At 40.4% G+C, this 21,545-nt stretch overlaps 1 protein-coding gene across 3 annotated transcripts in view; it reads left to right on the plus strand.

Annotated features, from left to right (window-relative positions):
* DUSP22 (dual specificity phosphatase 22) overlaps positions 1 to 21,545 on the plus strand; it is a 57,335-nt gene that overhangs the window by 6,625 nt on the left and 29,165 nt on the right. For all 3 annotated transcript variants that reach the window (XM_077810712.1, XM_077810713.1, XM_077810714.1), the window contains exons 2-3: positions 1,200 to 1,233; positions 12,880 to 12,962. In XM_077810712.1, coding sequence (XP_077666838.1) covers positions 1,200 to 1,233; positions 12,880 to 12,962 — 117 coding nt within the window. The remainder of the gene's footprint in view (positions 1 to 1,199; positions 1,234 to 12,879; positions 12,963 to 21,545) is intronic.

Raw genomic sequence — 21,545 nt, forward strand, 5'->3', positions numbered from 1 at the left:
ACACAAATCATGTCCCTTTTCAACAAGATGGTTGTTGTGAAGAAAGGTCTCAAATGCCAATCCCTGGCAAAAGTACTTCATACCTTTTAGAACTTCCGAATTGCTGGACTGAGCAAAGTGGGGGGAGTTTTTCCTTTAAATAGCAGTGCTAGGGAGATTGTTGATGCAGTTGTGATGACATTAGGGCGTTGCTAAGGCAGTAGGAAGTTGGTGCTGACATGTCATTGATGGTGGTATGCTTTACAGGCGTGTAAAGGAAAATGGATCATATTTTAGCTATCTTGTTTTTGCTTCTTCAGGGGAATTAGATGTTGGTCATAGATGTCCAGGTGTCTGTCATGTAGTGGGAGAGAACAAAGGTTTTACTTTTGTGTTGTGGTGTGTGCCCTTTTCTTTTCTTTTTTTTCCATACATGCTCTTTTGTGTGTTGGCTTCAGTGTAGAGGAGGTTTATGAAAGGGTGGGAATGGGTAACATCACACTGTTAACCATATGTACTCGGACTGCACAGAGCTGACCCTGAAGAAGACCTTGAAACTCCCAAGTTAAAGAAAGTAATGTAACTGAGAATAGCAAGAGCATATGGGAGCACTGCTGAGGAGCACATAGTTTGGGGGAGAGGGGCGCGGAAGCGCAACTGAGTGACTTTCATTGATTCTCACTCTGTTCATAAGTGCTGTTTGCAGTGATTTCTTATATTTAAATATATTCTATATATTTCTTATATATTCTTACTGAAATGTAGGGTGACAGTGATCTGACTTGCCTTCCTCCGCTTCAAGCACTACAAGATCTGTTGGATTTTATTTTCCAGTCCCTTCACTGACTTATTCTGTGTCCTTAGACAAGTCACTTAACCTTTTTTGTATTTGATTCCCTATTGATTCAATCAGGATAATACATTACAACAAGGGTTTTACAGGGCCTATTTTTGAGATCCTTGGGTGGAAGATGGTGTGTAACTGTCAAATATTACTATCAACCTTTAGTCATGTTGGAAACACTTCAAAGTGCAGCATGCCTGAAGCATTATAGAATGGGAAAGTTACAAGGAGAAATATATAATGCTGCCAGCACCTTTAGATTCCATTAGACAATAGTCTACGACAGAAATCTGTTCCATCCTGTATGCAAATCAAACATTGTCAAACTGTGCTACCACAAGACCTCTATATTTGATACTATATTTCTTTCTCACAGATTCTGCCTGGCTTGTTCCTTGGCAACTTTAAAGGTAAGATTAGTTTTATGGTTACAATTTAGGATTATTTAAAAGTCTGAAAGTGTTGGGTCATACACAGCCCTACAATATTTGCTAAAATCTGTGCAAGTTCTTTATCCCCATTTTGCTTAATTTCTGAATCTACCTGCTAGCACTAAGAAGAGAATGTTTTCTCTGTCACCTGTACATGCACTGCACAACTGGTTAAAAATGCACACACTCTCCTGGGAGCATGCTTCACCTAGAATTCCCAAATGTTGGCCTCTGTTGTAAATTGGTAGTGCACTTTTCAGACTGGCCTGTGAGCCAGACCATTTTTTGCAAGCCCTCCTCATTATTAGTGGCTTAATTTGCCTCCAATTCATTGCTCTCATTATTGTGGTTATAGATCAGAAGTGTTCAGGAGCCCTATTATAAATGCTTGTGAAACTGAGAAATACAGAGTTTGATGTTTGAGCAGCAGTATATAGTGTTCATATTGTAGACTCAGACCTGTTCTCCCTCTCCCTCTCTGTGTGTGGTTTTTCTTTCCATTTGATTTTTAACCTAGTACTTGTAGAGCCTTATCTTTAAGAAGGCTAAGGCTGAGAAAAGTTCCTGGCACCCAGCAGTTCCCACTGAAATTACTTATTAAGTATTTGGGACAGGGACCATCTGCTCATTACATATGTGTACAGCACCTAGCACAGAGGGGCTGTTTCATGTTCTCAGTGTATATAAAATCTCCCCACTGTATTTTCCACTGCATGCATCTGATGAAGTGAGCTGTAGCTCACGAAAGCTTATGCTCAAATAAATTTGTTAGTCTCTAAGGTGCCACAAGTCCTCCTTTTCTTTTTACAAATACAAACTAACACGGCTGCTACTCTGATCCCAGCTTGGGGTCTCTAGGTGCTATTGCAATACCGCCAATAAATAACTGGTAACGTCTACCTAGAGCTACGCTTAGTTGTGAGCAACAGCAGTGTGCTGAGTGGAAACTGCACATGCCTCCATATATTTGGTCTGTTCACGTGACTGGACAAGGTCTGCTCCTTTCATTTCATATTTAGGTGGTGCTGCACCAACATTCCTCTCCACCCCTCCCCCTGTGAAGTATTTGGTAGCATAAACCTGCAACAGGATACTGGCACTGTTTGTCTTGTCTGTATCTGATCCTGCTGTCCCTTGTTGCCAGGGGGACAGAATTGCAGGGTCCATCCTGATAGTTATTTTGCTCCCCTTTCTGTGTGGAGCATCTTTGGAACGTGCCCAGAGATGCAGGACAAGTTTGAGGGGCACTCCCATGCAAGGTGGCAAACATGAGGATGGTGCTGGGCTGTGTGGGGTGGAGGGAAGTTGGTTGTGTCAGCTGTGTAGGTGATGGATGGAGGGGAAGGAAACGAGAGTGGAGGCAATGACAAGTTTGTGATGGGATACAGGGTCTGGAAACAAAGAACATACAGGTTTCAGAGTAACAGCCGTGTTTAGTCTGTATTCGCAAAAAGAAAAGGAGTACTTGTGGCACCTTAGAGACGAACCAATTTATTTGAGCATAAGCTTTCGTATGCATCTGATGAAGTGAGCTGTAACTCACGAAAGCTTATGCTCAAATAAATTGGTTCGTCTCTAAGGTGCCACAAGTACTCCTTTTCTTTTAAAGAACATACAGAAATCAGAAAGGGCGCGTGGGGGGACTGGGAGGAGAAAATAAGGAGGGAGAAAATCCAGAGACGGTGTATCTTCTGAGTTGAGGCAGTACCTTCTGCTTGTGACTGACAGCTAATCTTGGCCTCACTGCTGGATGAGACAAAGTGGGAGAGGACTGGAGAGGGGTGAATGATATCTCGCATTTGATGTCGGATTGCTTCAGTTTTTCAAAGTGCAGTGAGAGGGGGAGGGGCCCATAGTGCATGGTGTTTGACTCTGAAACTGGCCCTGTCGTCATGCCAGCCGTGGTGGCAAAACTTTTGATAATACTCCCAAGAGAGTGAAACTCAGACCCAGCATCTGTTTCTCAGTGTGGTACTGTTTTCACCCACTGAGTGACTGAGGCAAGGCAAGATGAAGGGGAGTAGGCCAAAGTTGCAGAGTGAGTCAGCACCTCAGCCCAGATTAGATCCTAGAACCCTTCTGGCTTGTCTTGCCGTAACCATTCAGCTATGTGCCTTGAAAATGGTCTATAAATGGTTTGTCAAATAACTTTTAGCATGATAAAAACATGGTGTTAATGAAGGTGGGATGAGTGTGTAGTATTGGGATCCAGTTAAAAATAAATGAAGCTGAAGTGCATCAGCTATTTCTTATCTGGGGGAAGGGCTGGTGTCAATATGAATGTCTGCTTGAGTGACTGTCGCTGTTTGTTTGTTTAATAAAAATAAAGGTGGGGTTTTTTTTTTTAAATGGCCTTTGCTCACATAGTATTTAATCAATACTCTCCACCATTGTGAGGTCATGTCAGTAGGTAAATTGATCTCTGAGTTAGTTACATCTCTGGAGCAGAAGAGTGACAATAGCTGTTAAGTTTCAGAGTAGCAGCCGTGTTAGTCTGTATTCGCAAAAAGAAAAGGAGTACTTGTGGCACCTTAGAGACTAACCAATTTATTTGAGCATAAGCTATCTTGAGTTACAGCTCACTTCATCGGATGCATTAAAGCATCAGATGCTGTTAAAGCACTTTGTTAATTAGAGAGACAAGGTGGGAAAGGAATACCTTTTATTGGACCAACTTTTGTTGGTGAAAGAGACAAGTTTTCAAGCCACACAGAGTTCTTCAGACACTGTACCTTTGCCAGACCTATAGAAAAGCTCTATGTATGTTCAAAAGTTTCTCTCTTTCACTAACAGAAGTTGGTCCAATAAAAGATATTACCTCATCTACTTTGTGCACAGATACAACACTTTAATAAAGTTAATCTTTGAATTTCTAAAAAAATTTCTTAACAGTCTAATAATGCTAATAGCAACAGTGACAGAGTGCTAACATTGCGAAGTAATACAGTGCTGCTGAAACAAGGCAAATATAAGCTTGCCTAGAGGAATTTGATTACTGAGTTCTTTTGCAAATGTTCTGATTTATATCACATGCAATGTACGAAAGACAGGACAAGACTTTGAATAGTGAGTAGTGATTTGGGTGTTGGACTTGAGACACCCATAGTCAGAGAGTTGGTGCTCAGTGCTTTCTGACAATCGGGTCCTTCTATGGTGTCTCATGCAAAGAAAGCTTGGGTTTTGCAAGTGATTTTTTTTTTGAGTATTAAAAATGTGTGGTGATACAGACGTCCCCTTAGGTGGTTAAAAATCACAGATCTTCACAAGCTGACTAGTGCTGTTCTAGGTTAGTAATTGCATGGGAAACCTCTAAGGAAACTGAGATGCTATGGGAAGTGGTATGAGTGATTCAAGCAGGTGGTTCCCTGCATTCTCATCAAAATTGTTGTAATACCCCAGCATGATGTTAGAGGGTGCTGTGCTTCTGGAAGTTCCATTGTTTGGAAGGGACTGGATGTTCTGACCATGGAATTTTTTTACCAGACTAGCAGTCCTACTTTTGTAGCTATGTAGAACCTGTCTTTCAGGGCTCCTGAATTGCTGTTCTGAAGTTAAGCCTCAAATTGTCTATGTAAGGTAAATAGATTCAGACACGTTTAACTTATGGATAAACTGAAGCATGGTTTATGAAATGGTTGCAGAGTAAGTCAGTGGTATGGATGAGGATAGAACTCCGGACTCCTGACTTGCAGGCTACTGCTCTAATCTTTCGAAAAGACTGCTTCAGGCAGAGTGAGAGTGCCTTGATAGCGTCTTGGGATCCTTGGGAGTGGAAAGCTTTGTAGAGTACTGATTCAGAAAACCATTGAAGTCCATAGGACTTTAAGCATGTGCTCACAATATTTTTCTGAAGAGAGATGGATTTAGGAACTTAAGAGCTTTCTTGAATTGGGACCTCAGCTAAAACTTAAAACTGAATTACATTCCTAAGGTACAAAGTTTAGGAGAATGTGCATCCAGAGAACTGAGCAGTTCAAGCAGAACCGCTGCCTTTCTTACAAAATATTGAGGAAGAGTTCACCTTTAAAACCCAGGAGACAATTAATCTTACAGATTGATTATCTTCGGACTGGTAGCTTGATAAGAGATGTGGGGATGGAGGGGTTGAAGGTTGGAAGAAGCCCTCTTCAAAATAAATCCTTGCCCCCCCCCCCCCCGATTTGAAAGAATTCTGGTCTGTCAAATGGAAATCAAAGTCCTGCAGTCCACTCACAAGTTAGTGTAATCTCCCTTGATGAAGTGCAAAGCTGTCAGTCAACAGCTGTAGGTCTGAAAGCCCCCGTATGCCTTTATTCCCACTAGAAAGCTGGTGTCTGCTGTGCAGCAGCTGACAGCTTTTTCTGTATTCCCATCTGAAGAAATTTCCTGTTTTTTTCTAATACCCTGGTGGGACAGTATAAGGGTTTTGCCTCTTTTCCCATGCAGCAGTAGGGAAATATTTTTCATCTACATGAGTGCCAGCTGGGTCTTTCAAGTACAATTGATTCCAAAAACCAAGGCTCAATAAACTGTAATAAGAGTTAAAGGCCATGCAGTTCTTCAAGCTTGAATACAAAGTAATACATGTCCTTTCTGCTTGCAAACGTGTCTGGAAGATTTGAGTTTTTCCAATGGAATATTTGGGGGATTTTTGATTCTGAGGGGAAAGCCACAATGTGAGGCTTAATTTCCCCCAAAGAGTCCAGTGGCACTATGGATGAAGTGGACAGCTTAGCTGAAGTTTCCACTCTTCCTGTTCCTCAACATAAGACGCAGTGCACAGCAAATGATTCTGCTGTGTTCACAGTGCCATTGAATTCCTCTGAATAAGCTTGTTCGAGATTCTTTCAGGAAAAGTTCCCTTTGTGGGGGCCCATTTGGGGTTCAGCCTTCAAGCAAGAAGAGGGGGTTAGTATCTTTCAGGTTTGCCCTCCTGGAATTCACAGATAATCTAGATTTACAGGCTAGTACAGCGAAAGCTTCAAATGTGGATTGCCCTAGGAGGGGAAGAAGGTACAGGGTAGAGCCCTCTGTGGGACTATTGTTTTAATCCCGCTCCTGTCCTGCCCTGCAATTCCCACTCCCATCTGCTCCCATGTTGTTTCTTGCATTTTTATCCTGGTCTGACCCACAAAAACCTTAGATCCCACAAAGCCCACGAGAGAGACCGATTCCTCCATGCTACTTTATAAAATACATTAACAGACTTTTTTTTTAAATAAAAATGGAATTCAGACACAATTTTTACCACTAAAAGAATAAAATAAATCTTGCTTAAACCATGTAAAAAAATACATTAACTCCTGCTGTAATAGACATCAACTCTTTCTATCCCTTGCTTAAATTTACATATTAAAACCTTTATTTAAAAAATTGCCGAAATTCTATTTGACAAACGGAGATTTAGTGTTTTCCCACAAATTACTGCAGTCTGGTTTTCCCCCCTCATCCCCCCCCACCCACCCCCCCCCCCCCCCGCCTGCAGCAAAGTACATTTTACCTGCTATTATGGCCACGAGTCCTGCAGGATCCCCCCTCCCCCCCCCCCACTTACAATGCAACTACTTAAAATTTTGAACAAGTTTATTTACAGGAATTAAAGTTTCGGGAACAGGAAGGGTGGAAGTTTTGCCTAGGCACTCAGTGATGTCACAGACAAACTGCATATTATGGATGGAACTAAGGTGGGGAGCGAGGGGAGGTGGGAAACAATCCTCAGTGGGAGCTGTGGGTGCTCAGTATCTCTGAAAACTAGGCAGTTTATGTAGTAGGGATGCCAACTTTCTAATACCTGAAAACCAAACACCCCTGCCCTGCCCCTTCCCCCGAGGCTCTGCCCCCTGTCCCACCTGTCCACCCTCCCTCCCCCCATTGCTCGCTCGCTCACCCCCCATCCCCTGGCCTCCTCCCCTGCTGCCTGTAGAGCTGGGCTGGGAGGAGCTGACACAGAAGTCAGTCCCCAGACCGAGGGGGTGGGGAAATCAGGGCACAGCGGGGTGGGGGGAGGGGCAGACAGGTCTCCCCGCCCCACCCCCCGACGGCACCAGTATATACTTTGGAGTTTGGTCTGGGAGTCAGGCTGTGGAGTGGTAGGGAGAGTAGCAGCTGCTAAGCAAGGCTGCTCCAGCAGCAGCTGCTGCTCTTCCCACCCCCAGTGGTGGAGGCTGGTTACTGCAGATAACTTATGCTCAAATAAATTGGTTAGTCTCTAAGGTGCCACAAGTACTCCTTTTCTTTTTGCGAATACAGACTAACACGGCTGTTACTCTGAAACCTGCAGATAACAGGACTTTTAGTGGCCGGTCAGCTGTGTTGACCGGACACTGCCAGTTTTCCTTTTCGACCAGATGTTCCAGTTGAAAACGGAACACCTGGGAAACCTATTATGTAGGTGTGCCTAACTAAGGTACCAAAATTTTAAAGTTTTGGCCTAGGCCTCCAGCTAGTTCTTCTCAAAAATATCGTCAGGGTGTATCCACTAGGAGAAAAGATGTGTTCTTACCATGTGTTAAAAGCCTAGTGAAGGCAAGGTAGTTTTCAAATGTATTCACAGGTTGAGGTAAATGTTAGCAGGAAGCTGAGAGTTTGCCTCAAGCTGCTAACATGTGATAAAACTATAGCTGGCTTGTCTTCACTAGGGTTTTACCTCATTAGTTATGTGTTAGTTTAACACATAAGAGCACAACTTTTATTCCCTAGTGAAGGCAAGGCTGCAGGGTTGTGTGGTTTGGAGGAGGGAGAGACTGCATACAAACTAGAGCAGTGGTTCTCAAACTTTTATACCGGTGACCCCTTTCACATAGCAAGTCTCTGAGTGTGACCCCCCTCCCTTATAAATTAAAAACTTTATATATAGTTTATAAGTTTATATATAAATAACACCATTATAAATGCTGGAGGCAAAGCGGGGCTTGAGGTGGAAGCTGACTGCTCATGACCACCCATGTAATAACCTCCCAGCCCCCAGTTTGAGCACCCCTGAACTAGAGGACATTGTATGGTGAGAGAAAGATGATAACCCACCACTTCTCCCCCCCTCCCGCCCCCAAACCCCAAGAAATACAAATCTAGTTTGAGCTAATCTCATTGATCTGATTATTTTAGCTGCGGGATGCCTCACAGTCTGATGCCACAGACATGGACCTGCATCAGTGTAATTGGCTTTCTCCACCAGAATGGTTTTGGTTTTTACTGGATAAGAAGGGATGGGGAAAACTCTAGGAATTTTGAAGAAAGGGGAGGTGACAAAATCTTAGAGAAATTCTTCTTATGTCATTCGAATGAAAGGGAAATAATTGTTTTCACCACACATCTCTTGAAGGGATTATTAATGATGAGTTGGGTCTGCCTGTGTACTTACTTGGCCCCATTATGTCAGTACTGAAGATCCTCCCAATCATTAATTAACATATTCTCAGAGGAACCTGTGGGGTAGGGGAAGTACTATCTCCATTTTACACATGGGGAAATAAGGCACAGGAAGTGTGTGGTACAGTGGAGACTCAATCCAGATTCTACCAATCCTGTTCCAGTGCCTTAACTACAAAATTAATCTTCCTCCTTGGCTATGTGGCTGTGACCCTGTCCATACTAGTATGAGGAGCTAGAGCTAGGAGCGTGGAAGAAAATGAAGCAAAAGAAACCTAGGCTGAATGTGGGGGGAAGAGGAGAAAGGGGGAAATATATCAAGATATGTGAGGAAGGACTCTCCCAAGGAAACTGTTTGATGCCCCCATGGGTTGAGAGGTTTTAAATTATATTGGATGAAGCATTAGACAGCCTGCTGTAGGAAAGAATCTTGTGCAGGACCTAAACAGATTTCTTTTAGCTCTGCTTTCTAGAGAGTGTATCTAACACTGTGACCTTGAAACATCAGCCTGCTTTGTATGGTGCAGTACTATAGGGATATGCTAAATAATGAATCAGAATTATAGTTCTAGCACTGAATGTTCTTGCTTTTTGGTCCCTTAACATAACCATTTTAGATATGAAATTGAACATCTCTGTTATGCAGAAATATTGTGAGGAACAGGGTATCTAATCTGTATAGCTACTGAGGACAGCTTCTCAATCTTGTCTGTTATATCAGTGATTTGCATTGGGGAGAAGCAAGGGAATTTCCCTTCTTTAAATTTATATATTCCATGGGTCTAGAGACTTGGATAACATACCAGCCAGGGACTGTATTTTTTTCCTCCTCTGTATATTTTCTGTTTGAATTATGTATACTGTGAACTGCAGTTTATCTTGGCATTGTTTGTAGTGTTGTTCTAGCTGTGTTGGTCCCAGGGTATTTGAGAGACAAGGTGGGTAAGGGAAAAGATATTACCTCACCCACCTCATTGATCTCGGTACACAGTTTCAGGATCAATGTGTAGTTCTCCTGTCCTCTTCTATGAATATCCCAAAACCACTGTCTTACTACACAGCCTTGATTTTATTGAACTCCAGTTAACTGAAGGACTAAAATGTTGCAAGGGTAGTACTGCGTGTTCTTAATGACACTGCTAGCCAGTCAACTTTTAAAGGGAATCATTTGTATTGTAAAGCTGGCTGAGCTGCAAAGCTGCTTGCCTTGACAGGGCTTTGGGAACCTGGAGCACAGTTTCTCCTGAGCCATTAGCATTCTCTTAAATTATAATTTATTTGTCTTACACTAGCACTAATTGTGATCAGAGCCCAACTATGCTAGGCACTGTACAAACGCATAATAAGAGATGATCCTGTCTTGAAAAGCTTATTAAATTGACAAGAGAGCTAAAGGCTGCGAGGGGGAAACGAAGGCACATAGAGATGAAGTGACTTGCTCAAGGCTACATTTAGGTCAGTGGCCAAACCACATCCCTTGTGTCCCATCCAGTGTCGTATCCACTGGGAAATGCTACCTCCCTAAAACTAAAATTTAGGTTCCAGCTAGCTGGCCCTGAAGTATGCAACTATATTGGAGGGTGCACAGTACAGACTTAAAAGCCCAACTGGGCTGGCTTCTGTAGTTTTCCAAACCCATCACTTTACAGGTGATTTCTGAGACCTCAATAATCAAGGATGCACTTAATATTATTAACAACTCTGTTCCTCTGAAGCTCTAGCAGGTTACAGTGTCAGCAAGTCTCATAGTTATCCTTGGAAGTGCTCATTCTTGTTATGAAGAGACCTTAAAGAATTTGAATTATTTGGTGCTGAATTCTGTCTGAAATGGTGACACAGGAATCCAAATGAATAAACACCTATGCTCTCGTCACACATATTGGACCTTCAGAGTAGGTGAAACTAGACAGTTTTGATTTTTCTCTGATTTTAAGAGCTGCTAAGACCTTTAAGATAGAGTATTTTTCATAATCGGGTATGGACTTGTTAACTCTCTTCTATTGTGTTCAGATCCTCAGCATTTTGTCTGTTGGACAATATGATTAAATGCCACCTTCTGCTTTCTGATTTAAAAAGGGTATTGAAACCTCATAGTAGAGAGTAATGACTCGAATTAAGAGATGCTGATTGATCTTTTGCACGTACATAAAGAACATACAGGTGATATTATTGTTATTTTTGTACCAAGGAAGAGCCGATTTAAAAAAGCACAGACCACAAAGGTTTCAAATCTATTTAACCAGGCTAACACAAACTAATTGTATAGGCTGGTTTTAAGACAGGTGTCCACATAACAAAGAACACTGTTACAATTGACACGTATGGCAGCCTTTCTCAGTCAAGAGATAAAGATTAGAGACAAACTGAACTTTGACCCCCATGGGTCTTCCCTCCTGGTCTTGTTGATGGGCCAGTGTAGGGAAGTTGCACTGTGGCTACAGAAGATTTCAGTCTCCAGAGCTGCTGTTTTTAACTCCGTTCATGTAGACATAATCCAACTAAACTTCTTTAAAATGTCTAGCATCAAATTTTCAGGCCTTAACCTGCATTCCAGTTCTGAGCACCTAATGGTAATTCTGAATACTCATGTACCTATAATGAAGGGCTCAAGATTAAAAGTCACCTTGGGAAAATTTCTTCCTCAAAGTTACTTAATAAAATGTATTAAAATGTACTAAATAAATCTGATTTTATTTAGTACAATGTTTTCTTATTTTTGATGTAACTTAGTTAAAGATGTGGTTTGGTACCTCTCCCATGTTGAAACTTATCAAATCTTTTTATAAGCACTGGCCGAACTTAAAAGGAGTAGAGCAGGTATGGTATGTTACAGTTACTATGTCCCTCTCTAGTAGCTAGTCTACAGAGAATAAGAACCCAGTATTGCTATACGCTGACGGTACTCCAGAAGCTGAAGTGGCAGGGGCCTTTGCTTTTTTCCACAGATTCACTCCTCACTGATGACTATTAAACTTTTAATCTTGTTTTAAACATCTCAGGCAAGGACTCTATTATACTTTTGTTTGTGAGGGTAACCCTGTGTGTGTTTTGTGCATAATGCATAGTGAATACATGATGGGGTACTATGATGTAAAGGCTTTGTTGGGGTGGCTACTTTAGCCATGAGTGGAGCTGGTTGAAGTAATGAGAAATTTCAAAATTCAAAAGTTGATTAAATTGTTATAAATTTCCCTTTCCCCGTGTTGCTCTGCTTCCTATAGAGCTAATAGAAATCTTGTGAGTTTTGATGAAATGTTGAATATTTGGGCGGGGGAGATTAAAAACAAAACAAAAATCCTAAACTTTTCCCCACCAACTTTCCTAGTGAGTTTTGCAGGTCATCTCAAACAAATATCTATAAAATCGTAATACCACATTTTCACATACACTATGTATATAGTGTATGTATTGCATATTCCTCAATTTTTGTGTGTGTATATATACACATACACTGTTTCTTGGACTTTTGATTTTACCAACAAAGGGATACAACTGTACAAATCTTGGATGGAAGAGAAAATGATAAATGTAAGCCCCCTCTAAAAAAAACTCTAACATTATTTTTCTCGACTTAAAATGTGATTATTTAGGGTCTTCCAGGGTTAGAAGCAATTGGGGTGTTTTTTCTTGGGAAGCTGGGAATTTCTCCTGTGCAGTGTAAGAAATCTCATGTTTCTAGCTCTGCAGAATTGTGAGATATCAGGCCATAAACCTTTAATGACTGAATATTGCCTGCTTTGGCCAGTGTAACTTGTGTGTTGGGGTGGTGGAAGGGGACATGAAGGATGGGACTCTCTATTTGGAAGGTAGTAGGAACACTTGTGTGGTAAATTGATCTTAAACAACGATGGCAGTTTTGAAGCTGCTTAGTGCTACAGGGTTTGAAATGTAAGCATAAATCCAAGTGCAGATGGATTAGTATTAGTGGGCAGAGAATAGGTGAGACTGTCAAAGGTGTATGATAACTTGCATTTATCACATGGCTCTAAAATTTATCATATGTCTGTTATCTGCGCACGTGGTGTGTGTGCGTGACACAGACACACTCAATTTTCAGATGCAAAATATGTGAAACTGTTGACTTAATAATTTAGGGATGTTTTCTTAACCTTGTTCTTTATATAGTATATCGTTTGGTTTGGAGTTCTTGTCTTTTTGATTGTGGTGTTTTTAGAAGAACTTCACAGATGATCATGATTTTCAACATGTGTGAGCGAACTAGGAACAAAGCTTTTTAAGAGAAACTTAAAAAAATAATCTTTTTTACCCCCACTACAGATGCTCGAGATGCGGAGCAACTGAGCAAGAATAATGTTACACACATTCTGTCAATCCATGACGGTGCTAGGCCTATGCTTGAGGTAAGGGGGAATCCATCATGCCTCTCGTTAAACTGAACATGAAATAATGGCCTGTCAACCTTCATTTAATTTGATCCTTATTACAGTTGTTTGACACAATTTTCCGTATTTTCTCTTGGAAACATTTGGCAGTCACAGTTTTGTGAGTCAGTCACAGTTTTCATCACTGGTATTGTTACAACAGGCAATCCCAGCTGTCAAAGGAGGATTCAGTTACGGTGTTTTATCGATTGACATTCTGTTTTATGAGAGAGACAAGGTGGGGGAGGTAGTATCTTTTATTGGACCAACTTCTATTGGTGAGAGTGCATGTTCTTCGCCCAGTAGCAGAGATTACTAAATATTCTGTGTTGATTTCTAGGATGTTAAAACCCATTTAAAAATATCCCTTTACCATAACATGCCCCTTGCTAACACTGCACGGCAAATTGTTTGTGCAAGAGGCTTCAAATCCTTTTCTATCTAAAATGTAATTATCCAGGCTTGACAAAAAAAAATGCCATAGCCTAGTAGCCTGGAGGGAATACACCTGTGCTGCTACACCCCAAAAAACCACTCATTCAATTTACGTGGGCAGATATTTGCCCCCTCTGCAAATTAATCCATTCCTTCCCCCATTTTATTTTACTTATTGTGAACGCATTCACAATATAGAAGATGACTGCTGGTGCTGCTGCCGCTACTGCTCTCCTTCTGAGCCTATATGGCTTTTTTTTGTTTGTTTCCTAATGCCTCCACCAATCAGAGGGCTTCTGCTTCTAGTGCCATTTCCCCTCCAGTTAAAAAAAAAAAAAAAAGCAATGGATTTAGCCACTCCTGTAAAATTTCCATTTGACCTGGCAAGCCAGTGAATAGGTTGGGTGTATTTAAAAAAAAAAAAAAAAAAAAAAAATTCCTACCTGGGGAAAGTAGGGTTGCCAATTTTGGTTGGATGTATTCCTGGAGGCTTCATCACATAATCTTTTAATTAAAAATTAATCTTTAAGTCCTGGAGACTCCAGGACAATCCTGGAGGGCTGGCATCCCTAGGGGAAAGGCAGTTAAAGGTGAACTGGAATTTGAAGATTGTCTTTGGGCTCAGTACTGTGGATCAGCAAAACTAAACCTGCTCACTTTTCGTTGAGTGTGTGTTTGACTTATTAAGGTGTGCCTACTGTATGGTCTAAAAACACATTGAATTTCAAGACTGCTGTTAACTGGAGTGATATACAGATGCACTCACTAAGGAAGATGTAATCACACTTTTATGTCTGTGCTGCATGTGTTTCCTCTGGGGTGTTGTCCTCTAAAATAAACAGAAGCTTGCATCTGTCTTGTCATGATTTTCTAGTCAAGGTAGGGGAACTACTCGATGCAGAATCCAGGTGCAGTCACAGTATTCAGTCTACAACCTCCTCTCATGTGGAAAACCAGTGTTACAATTTGTCCACAGTTCTTTAAGTAGAAGGAAGATTGCAAGTTCCTTTTGTTTTTCAGCAAAATTATTCTTAATTACATTCTAATTCGTGGTTTTAATCCGGTATTCACTTGCAACTAAGTACTTACTGATGAACGAAGGTTTAGAAAATCTTGTTACAGCACTTCATTAGTTCTATTTAGGTATGATTATTTGTCAGGTTGTAATTAAGATATGTGGAAAACAATGTGTTGGTACTTTGCAGGTTGTCTTGCTCTTGGAGCATTGAAAAATAATGTTTAGGGTTTAGGCTTTCTATAAATTCCATTTGCTTTTAAAAGATTAGTAGCTTTGGCTTTTTCTCTTGCCCACTGAAGTCAACGGCAAAGCTCCTATTGACTTCAATGGCACAGCGTTAAGTACCCAGTTCTGTAGCTGCTCTGTCAGTGGAAATTCCACTGAAATCATTTTGAGATTAATACAGGGAATGACACTAAAATCAGACCCTTAGTAAACTTTCCTGTTTACATAGATACCATAGTCACCCCTAAAAATCAAGATGGTAGTTGAATTGAACATTTGCCAAAGTGTGTGGGGTTTCTTTTGTTTGTTTTTTAATTTCCTATCCTAAGTTTAAGAAATATTATAACTATAGTACATTAAAGTGATGGCTGTATTCAGTTAGCTGATGATCAGTACTATGAAGTCACATTCATTTTCACATAATGTGTTAAGTTCTTTTTATTGACCAGAAAAATTGTGTTCATTCTAGTGAATCATGCTTAAAGGGTCACTGTCACATAGGTTAGCTCTCAAAAATTCTTGCAAAACCTACTACCACCAGGTGTTACTTTTTTTTTTTTTGTAATTTCAATAATAGTTTTTTGTTTTGATGTAATAATAATTCTTCTGTTCAATTTGAATATGCAACACGGTAGCATCTTGCTAGTACGTGAGAACCAGAAAATGGAATTGATCAGTCTAATTTCATTGTCCACGTTGAGTCAAGAATAAAAAGCAAACAGCCATCATAAACAATGAATAGTATATTTGGTGTATATTCTAAAATCTAATTTTAAAAATCTGTTGATGCCGATGAGGACATTTTAAAAATTATTTTTGACCTGAGAATGATTGTGTATTTGAACCAAATACCTTCATAACTTACTTTTTCCTGTTCTGTTCCTTGTTTTCTGCACTATTAGGAAGTATGAAATGTCTGTTGCCCCCCCCACAGCTTGCCACATCAGAAGAAAATGATTGCCTGGTTGGGGTTCATATAAAAATGCTTTAAGTTTTTTCAGGAGAAGTAATTGAGAAACCAATAACTTTTCAGTTGGTTTTGCTTTCAGAAGCCCTTTCTGGTAAAGTTCAACTCTATAAATCCTCTGAGTTTGCTATTTATAGTTAGCTAATTAACAAAGATTAGGCTCAGGAAGCTATTGCTTGCTTTCAGAATGGAATATCTGCAGACAAAATGTTTTTAAAGTAAATAAAGTCTTGTATTCTACTTGTGGTACAATAAAGGCTGAAAACAGCTTTTTAAAGGATTGTTTTTACTTTTTGTAGGGAAGGGTATGGCATATTATAGGTATGTGGTGAAGCTTGACATGACTTAAATTGGAAAAAAATTAACAGAACATGAATTGAGCAATCTGTCACTGTTGTGTGCTTAGTTCTTTTGCTCTCTATGTAACACTATTTTAATGTAAACTAGCGTTATCTTTTTAAAAAAAGAGCCTGTAATTAATTTGTTTATGAAGCCCCAATATTGAAGCAATCTAAATGCTGAACACAGTCTTCATACAGATATCCTAGCAATGCATACAGCCATTTGTAATTTAAAAAGACATGCCTAAAAGTTTGTCAGGAAAAAACGGATGAAGTGATTGTGGTGGGCCCAACACACTAGGGACTACAAAATATGATCATGAACTACTTCAAATGAGTGCCCCCAATAAACAGGGACACATGGGCCACCATTCTCTATCTACCAGCATCATTTCTGTTTTTGCCTGGGCAAGGAGTAGGTATCTCTGACATGTTAGTTCCTCAGTATAATCCAAGCATTCTTCCAGAGCAGAGGCTGAACTTGCATGGCCACAGATGATTGTTCATAGATCTGTATGTCACACAAAATCCTAGCGTAGAAGATGCTCAGATTCCAGGCCATCACCTCACCAATTTGCTGCTTGGATGCTTCAAATTCCAGATATAAACTCCAGTGCTCTCTGGGCATGAGAAATAACAAGGAATCGGTGAGCTGGGAGCCTCCTCTAAAAGATAATATCGGTCAGTGATCTGATGGATTCCATGGCATGAAGGGAATGTCAGCTATGCCTTAGCATCAGCGCCTCTGATGCAACAAGCAATAGGCTCTGGTGGTGACACAGGTTTGGAATAGACCAAGCATCAACATGCACAGGTTGATGGGCAGACCTGACCCAGGGGTGTGATCAAAATATCTGATCTTCAGACAAAACCCAGAGGTGAGAACAAGCATGTAACCAGCCCTGCTTTTTGCAGTGGAACACCCAAAAAGTCCGTGGCTTCCAGGAATATCCAAGCCATTAGAGTTGTTGTCCACATGCACTCTGAAACCTCTGAAGACAAGAATCTACAAGGGCTCTCAGCAATGCCAACACATGATCCTTAAAGCTGATTTTTACAGGTTTCATTTCTGTTGCTGTGGGCTGACGGGAGATAACTTATCACAAAGGACCCGACACACAGCCCACTGAAGTCTCTTCATTGACTTCTGTGGGCTTTGAATCTGTCTCAAGGCAGGTACAACACTGGCAGCAGGAATACGAGCTTTCCCCATATTGTTTCATGGTGGAAGTTTTTGTTTTTATTTTATTCTTGTGTTGCATTCATTGAGGTGCTCAGAGCCGGCAGTGAGGAGCACAACATAAATACTGAGAGAGTGCATTTGAGTGCTTTCTATTTTAGCAAATGTCACCCAACTCTGCTTTGGAGCAGGGCTTAAGTAAGTTACTATTAGCCTGTCTTCAAGCATTAGCTTAGCTTAACAAAAAGAAGGTTTAAAGAGTGATTTGATCACGGTCTATAAGGACTTGCCTGGGGAACAGAAATTTGATAGAGGGCTCGTCAGTGTATCCAACAAAGGTATATAACAAGATCCAATGTGTGGAAGTTGAAGCTATACAAATTCAAACCTAGAAAGAAGATGCATATTTTTCACAGACAGGGTAATTGACCATTGGAACAACTTATCAAGGTTTGTGGTGGATTTTCCATTACTGGCAATTGTAAAGTCAAGGCTGGATTTTCTCTAGAAGATGTGTGCAAGAGAAGTAGCCATATGTCCATCAAGAACTGGATTAACACTATGAACTCTTCTTATAGAATCCAACAAATGTTTGTCAGTTACTAGTACATTATTATTGCTGTTAAGCTAGACCAGACTTGAAACAGTAAGTGTATGATTCCTATTCCCCCGTCTCATGGGGTTATCTGGTCTCCTGACATTAATTTACAATATTCTGTCATTTGCAGACTGGCCTCAGTACAGAACTTGCTGTGATGGAACACTGTTGTATAGCAGATTTGTATGGGGGATTTGATGACAGCCTTCAACTACCTGAAGGGGGGTTCCAAAGAGGATGGAGCTTGGCTGTTCTCGGTGGCAGATGACAGAACAAGGAGCAGTGGTCTCAAGTTGCAGTGGGGGAGGTTTAGGTTGGATATTAGGAAAAACTATTCCACTAGGAGGGTGGTGAAGCGCTGGAATGGAATACCTAGGGAGGTGGTGGACTCTTCATCCTTAGAGGTTTTTAAGGCCTAGCTTGACAAAGCCCTGGCTGGGATGATTTAGTTGGGGTTGGTTCTGCTTTGAGCAGGGGGTTGGACTAGATCTCCTGACGTCTCTTCCAACCCTAATCTTCTATGATTTGATGATTCTATGACGTAATTAAGACATTTTCATTTTGAGACTCATGCTTCTGGAAAAAATGAAGAGTAGCATGACCTTAGAGGCATTTTAATGTTCCCATTAAAGTAGCCTGTACTGCTGTTTTCTGTCACAGAACGCTTGGATCTTCACCATTCCGTTTACAGTGAGTCACATTTGAAGCTGGCCCTTGTGTAGGTTTTGTGCTGTGTGCACGTGTGTGATTTTTTTTCTTGCTTTCTGTTTCTAAAAGAATTGATTTTTTTTTTCATGGGTATTAGAAGAGAAAGGGATATATAGTTGCAATTGTTAATCTGAAACCATCCAGGTGAGGCTAAAGTAGTTGAGTTATATTTAAATCCCACCAAACTAGACAAGCTTTTGGGTTTTTTAAGATCAGACCGCTCCCTTTACATTGTAGGCAGTTGTAATACATGTCTATAGCCCATCCACACACCGGTGCAGTCTTTGGTCTATAAGAGATATCTAGCCTATGTGGGGATACAAGTCTGTATAAGTGGTCCATCAGTAAGGTAGTCCTGTCATTGGAGCTTCTGTGGTTTGATGATCAGTTTCTTTCTAGGGCAAATATAGGGATTTGAAAGTATTATACATAGTTGTTTAGAGCATAAAATAGTTGTGATTGCTGCTTAGGAAACATTCTATGGTGCATGCCAATGAAATATCATAATCTGCCTCCACTAGCTCTTCTATAATGTAAATTTTTGTAGTGTGGTTTTTTTCATTCTTTATAGTTAACCAGAGCACCTGCAGGAAGCAGAGTTATTTGTTCTTTTAAAAAAAAATTCAGATCCCATTCACTATGCCAAGATAGATCTTGTGCACAATATTTCCAGAATAGTGCTGTGTATACCTCCCCTCCCCCATACTAATAGCTATGTAAAATAAGCTATGGCTTGTATGCTCTGTAGAAAGGGAAAAAACAAAAAACCTCGAGACAATTTAATGCAGTTATCTATTTTGGTCAATTTTATTAGCTTTTCTTGTGCTCCGGTCGTCACATATCTTGAATGAACTGTAGCTTTAAGACTGAAGTTTCAAGGGACCCTTGTAAAGAATTTAGATCCCAAATTTGATCTTCCATACAGTCACTCAGAAACTGATGGGGGGGAGGCAAGAAGGAATATTTCTGAGAGCCATGAAAACAATCCTTCAAGCTCCTTGAGTTTGCAGAAGTAGTCAATGCATGGCTTATTTTCAGTTCTGCTAGCATAAATGATGCTAGTTCATCTAGTGGCAAGAGGTTGACAGCATGTTAATTTGGACTCCAGGATTAAAATAATAGTTCTCCAACAAAGTGTGTGCCAAATTCTTTGAGGCCTGCAGTTAAGAGCTGATTTAGAGTAAAGCCCACATACTTTTTGAAGGGATTCTTAAAAAATGGAAATTCAGCCCAATTAAAGCTAATAGAAAGGAACCCAAATCATGGCAGGTAAAATATAAGGTGAGTTTAAGAGGAACAAGTGAATGGTTGAGTATAGAGGCAAATATATACTTAGAGTATCTTGGTTTTTATATTCAAATCAGTAAGTGTGAGAGAATGAGGGGAAGTAAAAGAATGAGGACGTTGCAAAGAAATCATTTAGCTTCTCTGCGTCAGTTTTTCACCACAGACGATGTTGCGGACATACCTGTTCTTTTCAGGCACTCTTAGGGATGGAGAAGTCAAAAGAGGATGTGCTGGAACAAGCTGATAAATAACAAGTTCCTTGGACTGGATGGAAGATCTAGGAGTTCTGAGGAAACTTAACAAAAGTGGCTGATCTGCTAGCAAAAGCCATGCAATCTCTCTACTATCAGCTATTATCCTGGAAGAGAGATGTCAGTTTGATACTTATTAGAGACCTGGTAATCATAATATATCCTTATGGGCCTACACTTAGATTTGCTGTTTGTGGAAATTTCTTAAATTTCTGTGTATGGCCAAACATTTCAGATATCAAACTTAAAGTGGGCTGTACATTTTGCAGCTTCTGGGTTCAAAAAAGTTCCAGATGAGCGGAGGAACTAGCTAGTTTCTTGGCATAGAGCGGAGGAACTAGCTAGTTTCTTGGCATAGAGCAGATCAGCTGCTTCAACACAGTCTTTGGCTGATATTCCTGCTGCTGCCTAAGATATCAGCTCTTGGTGCCTAAGAATGTTATTTGGGGCATGCTCAGCATAGGGTTTCCACTGAAATATTAAATGGTGATAGCCACACCATGTTTCAGTTTTCTAATACCATGTTCCATGTCCTGAAAGCTTCCTCCACTACCTTTAACTTTAGTTTTGAAATGGACTCTTCCCCCCCCCCCCTTTGATGCACTTTAAGAGATTTCCAAAATTCTGGGGAAAAACCCTGGGTTAAGATGAAAGAAGCAATTTCCATCTCCCTAATTGGTAGAACTACAGGTGCAGAAGATAACTAACCTTAGTATTCTCTCTTTAGCTCTGTAATCTCAAGGGAATATCCACACTCAGAAACCAGCCCATAAGTCTTTGGTTTGGACTAGAAGTGCATCATTGCTCTGACACATGATGGCTAAATTGGTTTCCTAATGTTCCCCTATCAATCCATGCATTTTTTGAGTTCAGGCTAAATCTGGACTGATGCTGCTCATTATGTGTAAACCTCCAGACCTTTTAAAAAAATACAGCTTCTGTACTGTATATCATGGAGCAGCTCTTGAGATGCAAGAAGCTATTTGTAAATAAAAATTGCTTCTTGAGGAACCGATGAGGAGAAGAAATGGATCCTTTAGTAGTGATTGTGTAGCACATTCTGTACACTGGCTCTGCAATCTTTTTGTATGTAGGCCAGTCTTAGGGGACTCTTAATGAGTGCGTTCTGCTGGCCAGATAGCATACAACAAAATGCAATTTCCAAGTCATTAACATGCTACCAGAGTGAAAATTAGTTCTTCCAGTTGTTAAATAATTAAAGTCAGATTTAAACTGTTCTGTTTGAGTCTCTTCCAATAGGCTCCTACCTCAACTAGTGTCACAAATTGTTATTCTTCAACAGTCTGGTCACAATCAAGAGGAAGCTCAGAAGTGCCCATTTTAAATAAATATAATTTTCATATACATTTCACTGCTTATTCATGATTAGAAGAATTTCCCCACGAGAGGTTTCAAAAGATTGTGCTGAGCAAAATAGCTACCATTTTTCTTTCAGCTGTAGTGGTGCGAGAAGACTCCTTTATTCAAAATACAGTTCTTCTGACTTTGGCTGAGTTCATGAGGAGTTGGGAACTCTGACCTAATTTCTCAA

Source organism: Eretmochelys imbricata, chromosome 2, assembly GCF_965152235.1.
Source record: "Eretmochelys imbricata isolate rEreImb1 chromosome 2, rEreImb1.hap1, whole genome shotgun sequence".
Lineage (NCBI taxonomy): Eukaryota > Metazoa > Chordata > Testudines > Cheloniidae > Eretmochelys > Eretmochelys imbricata.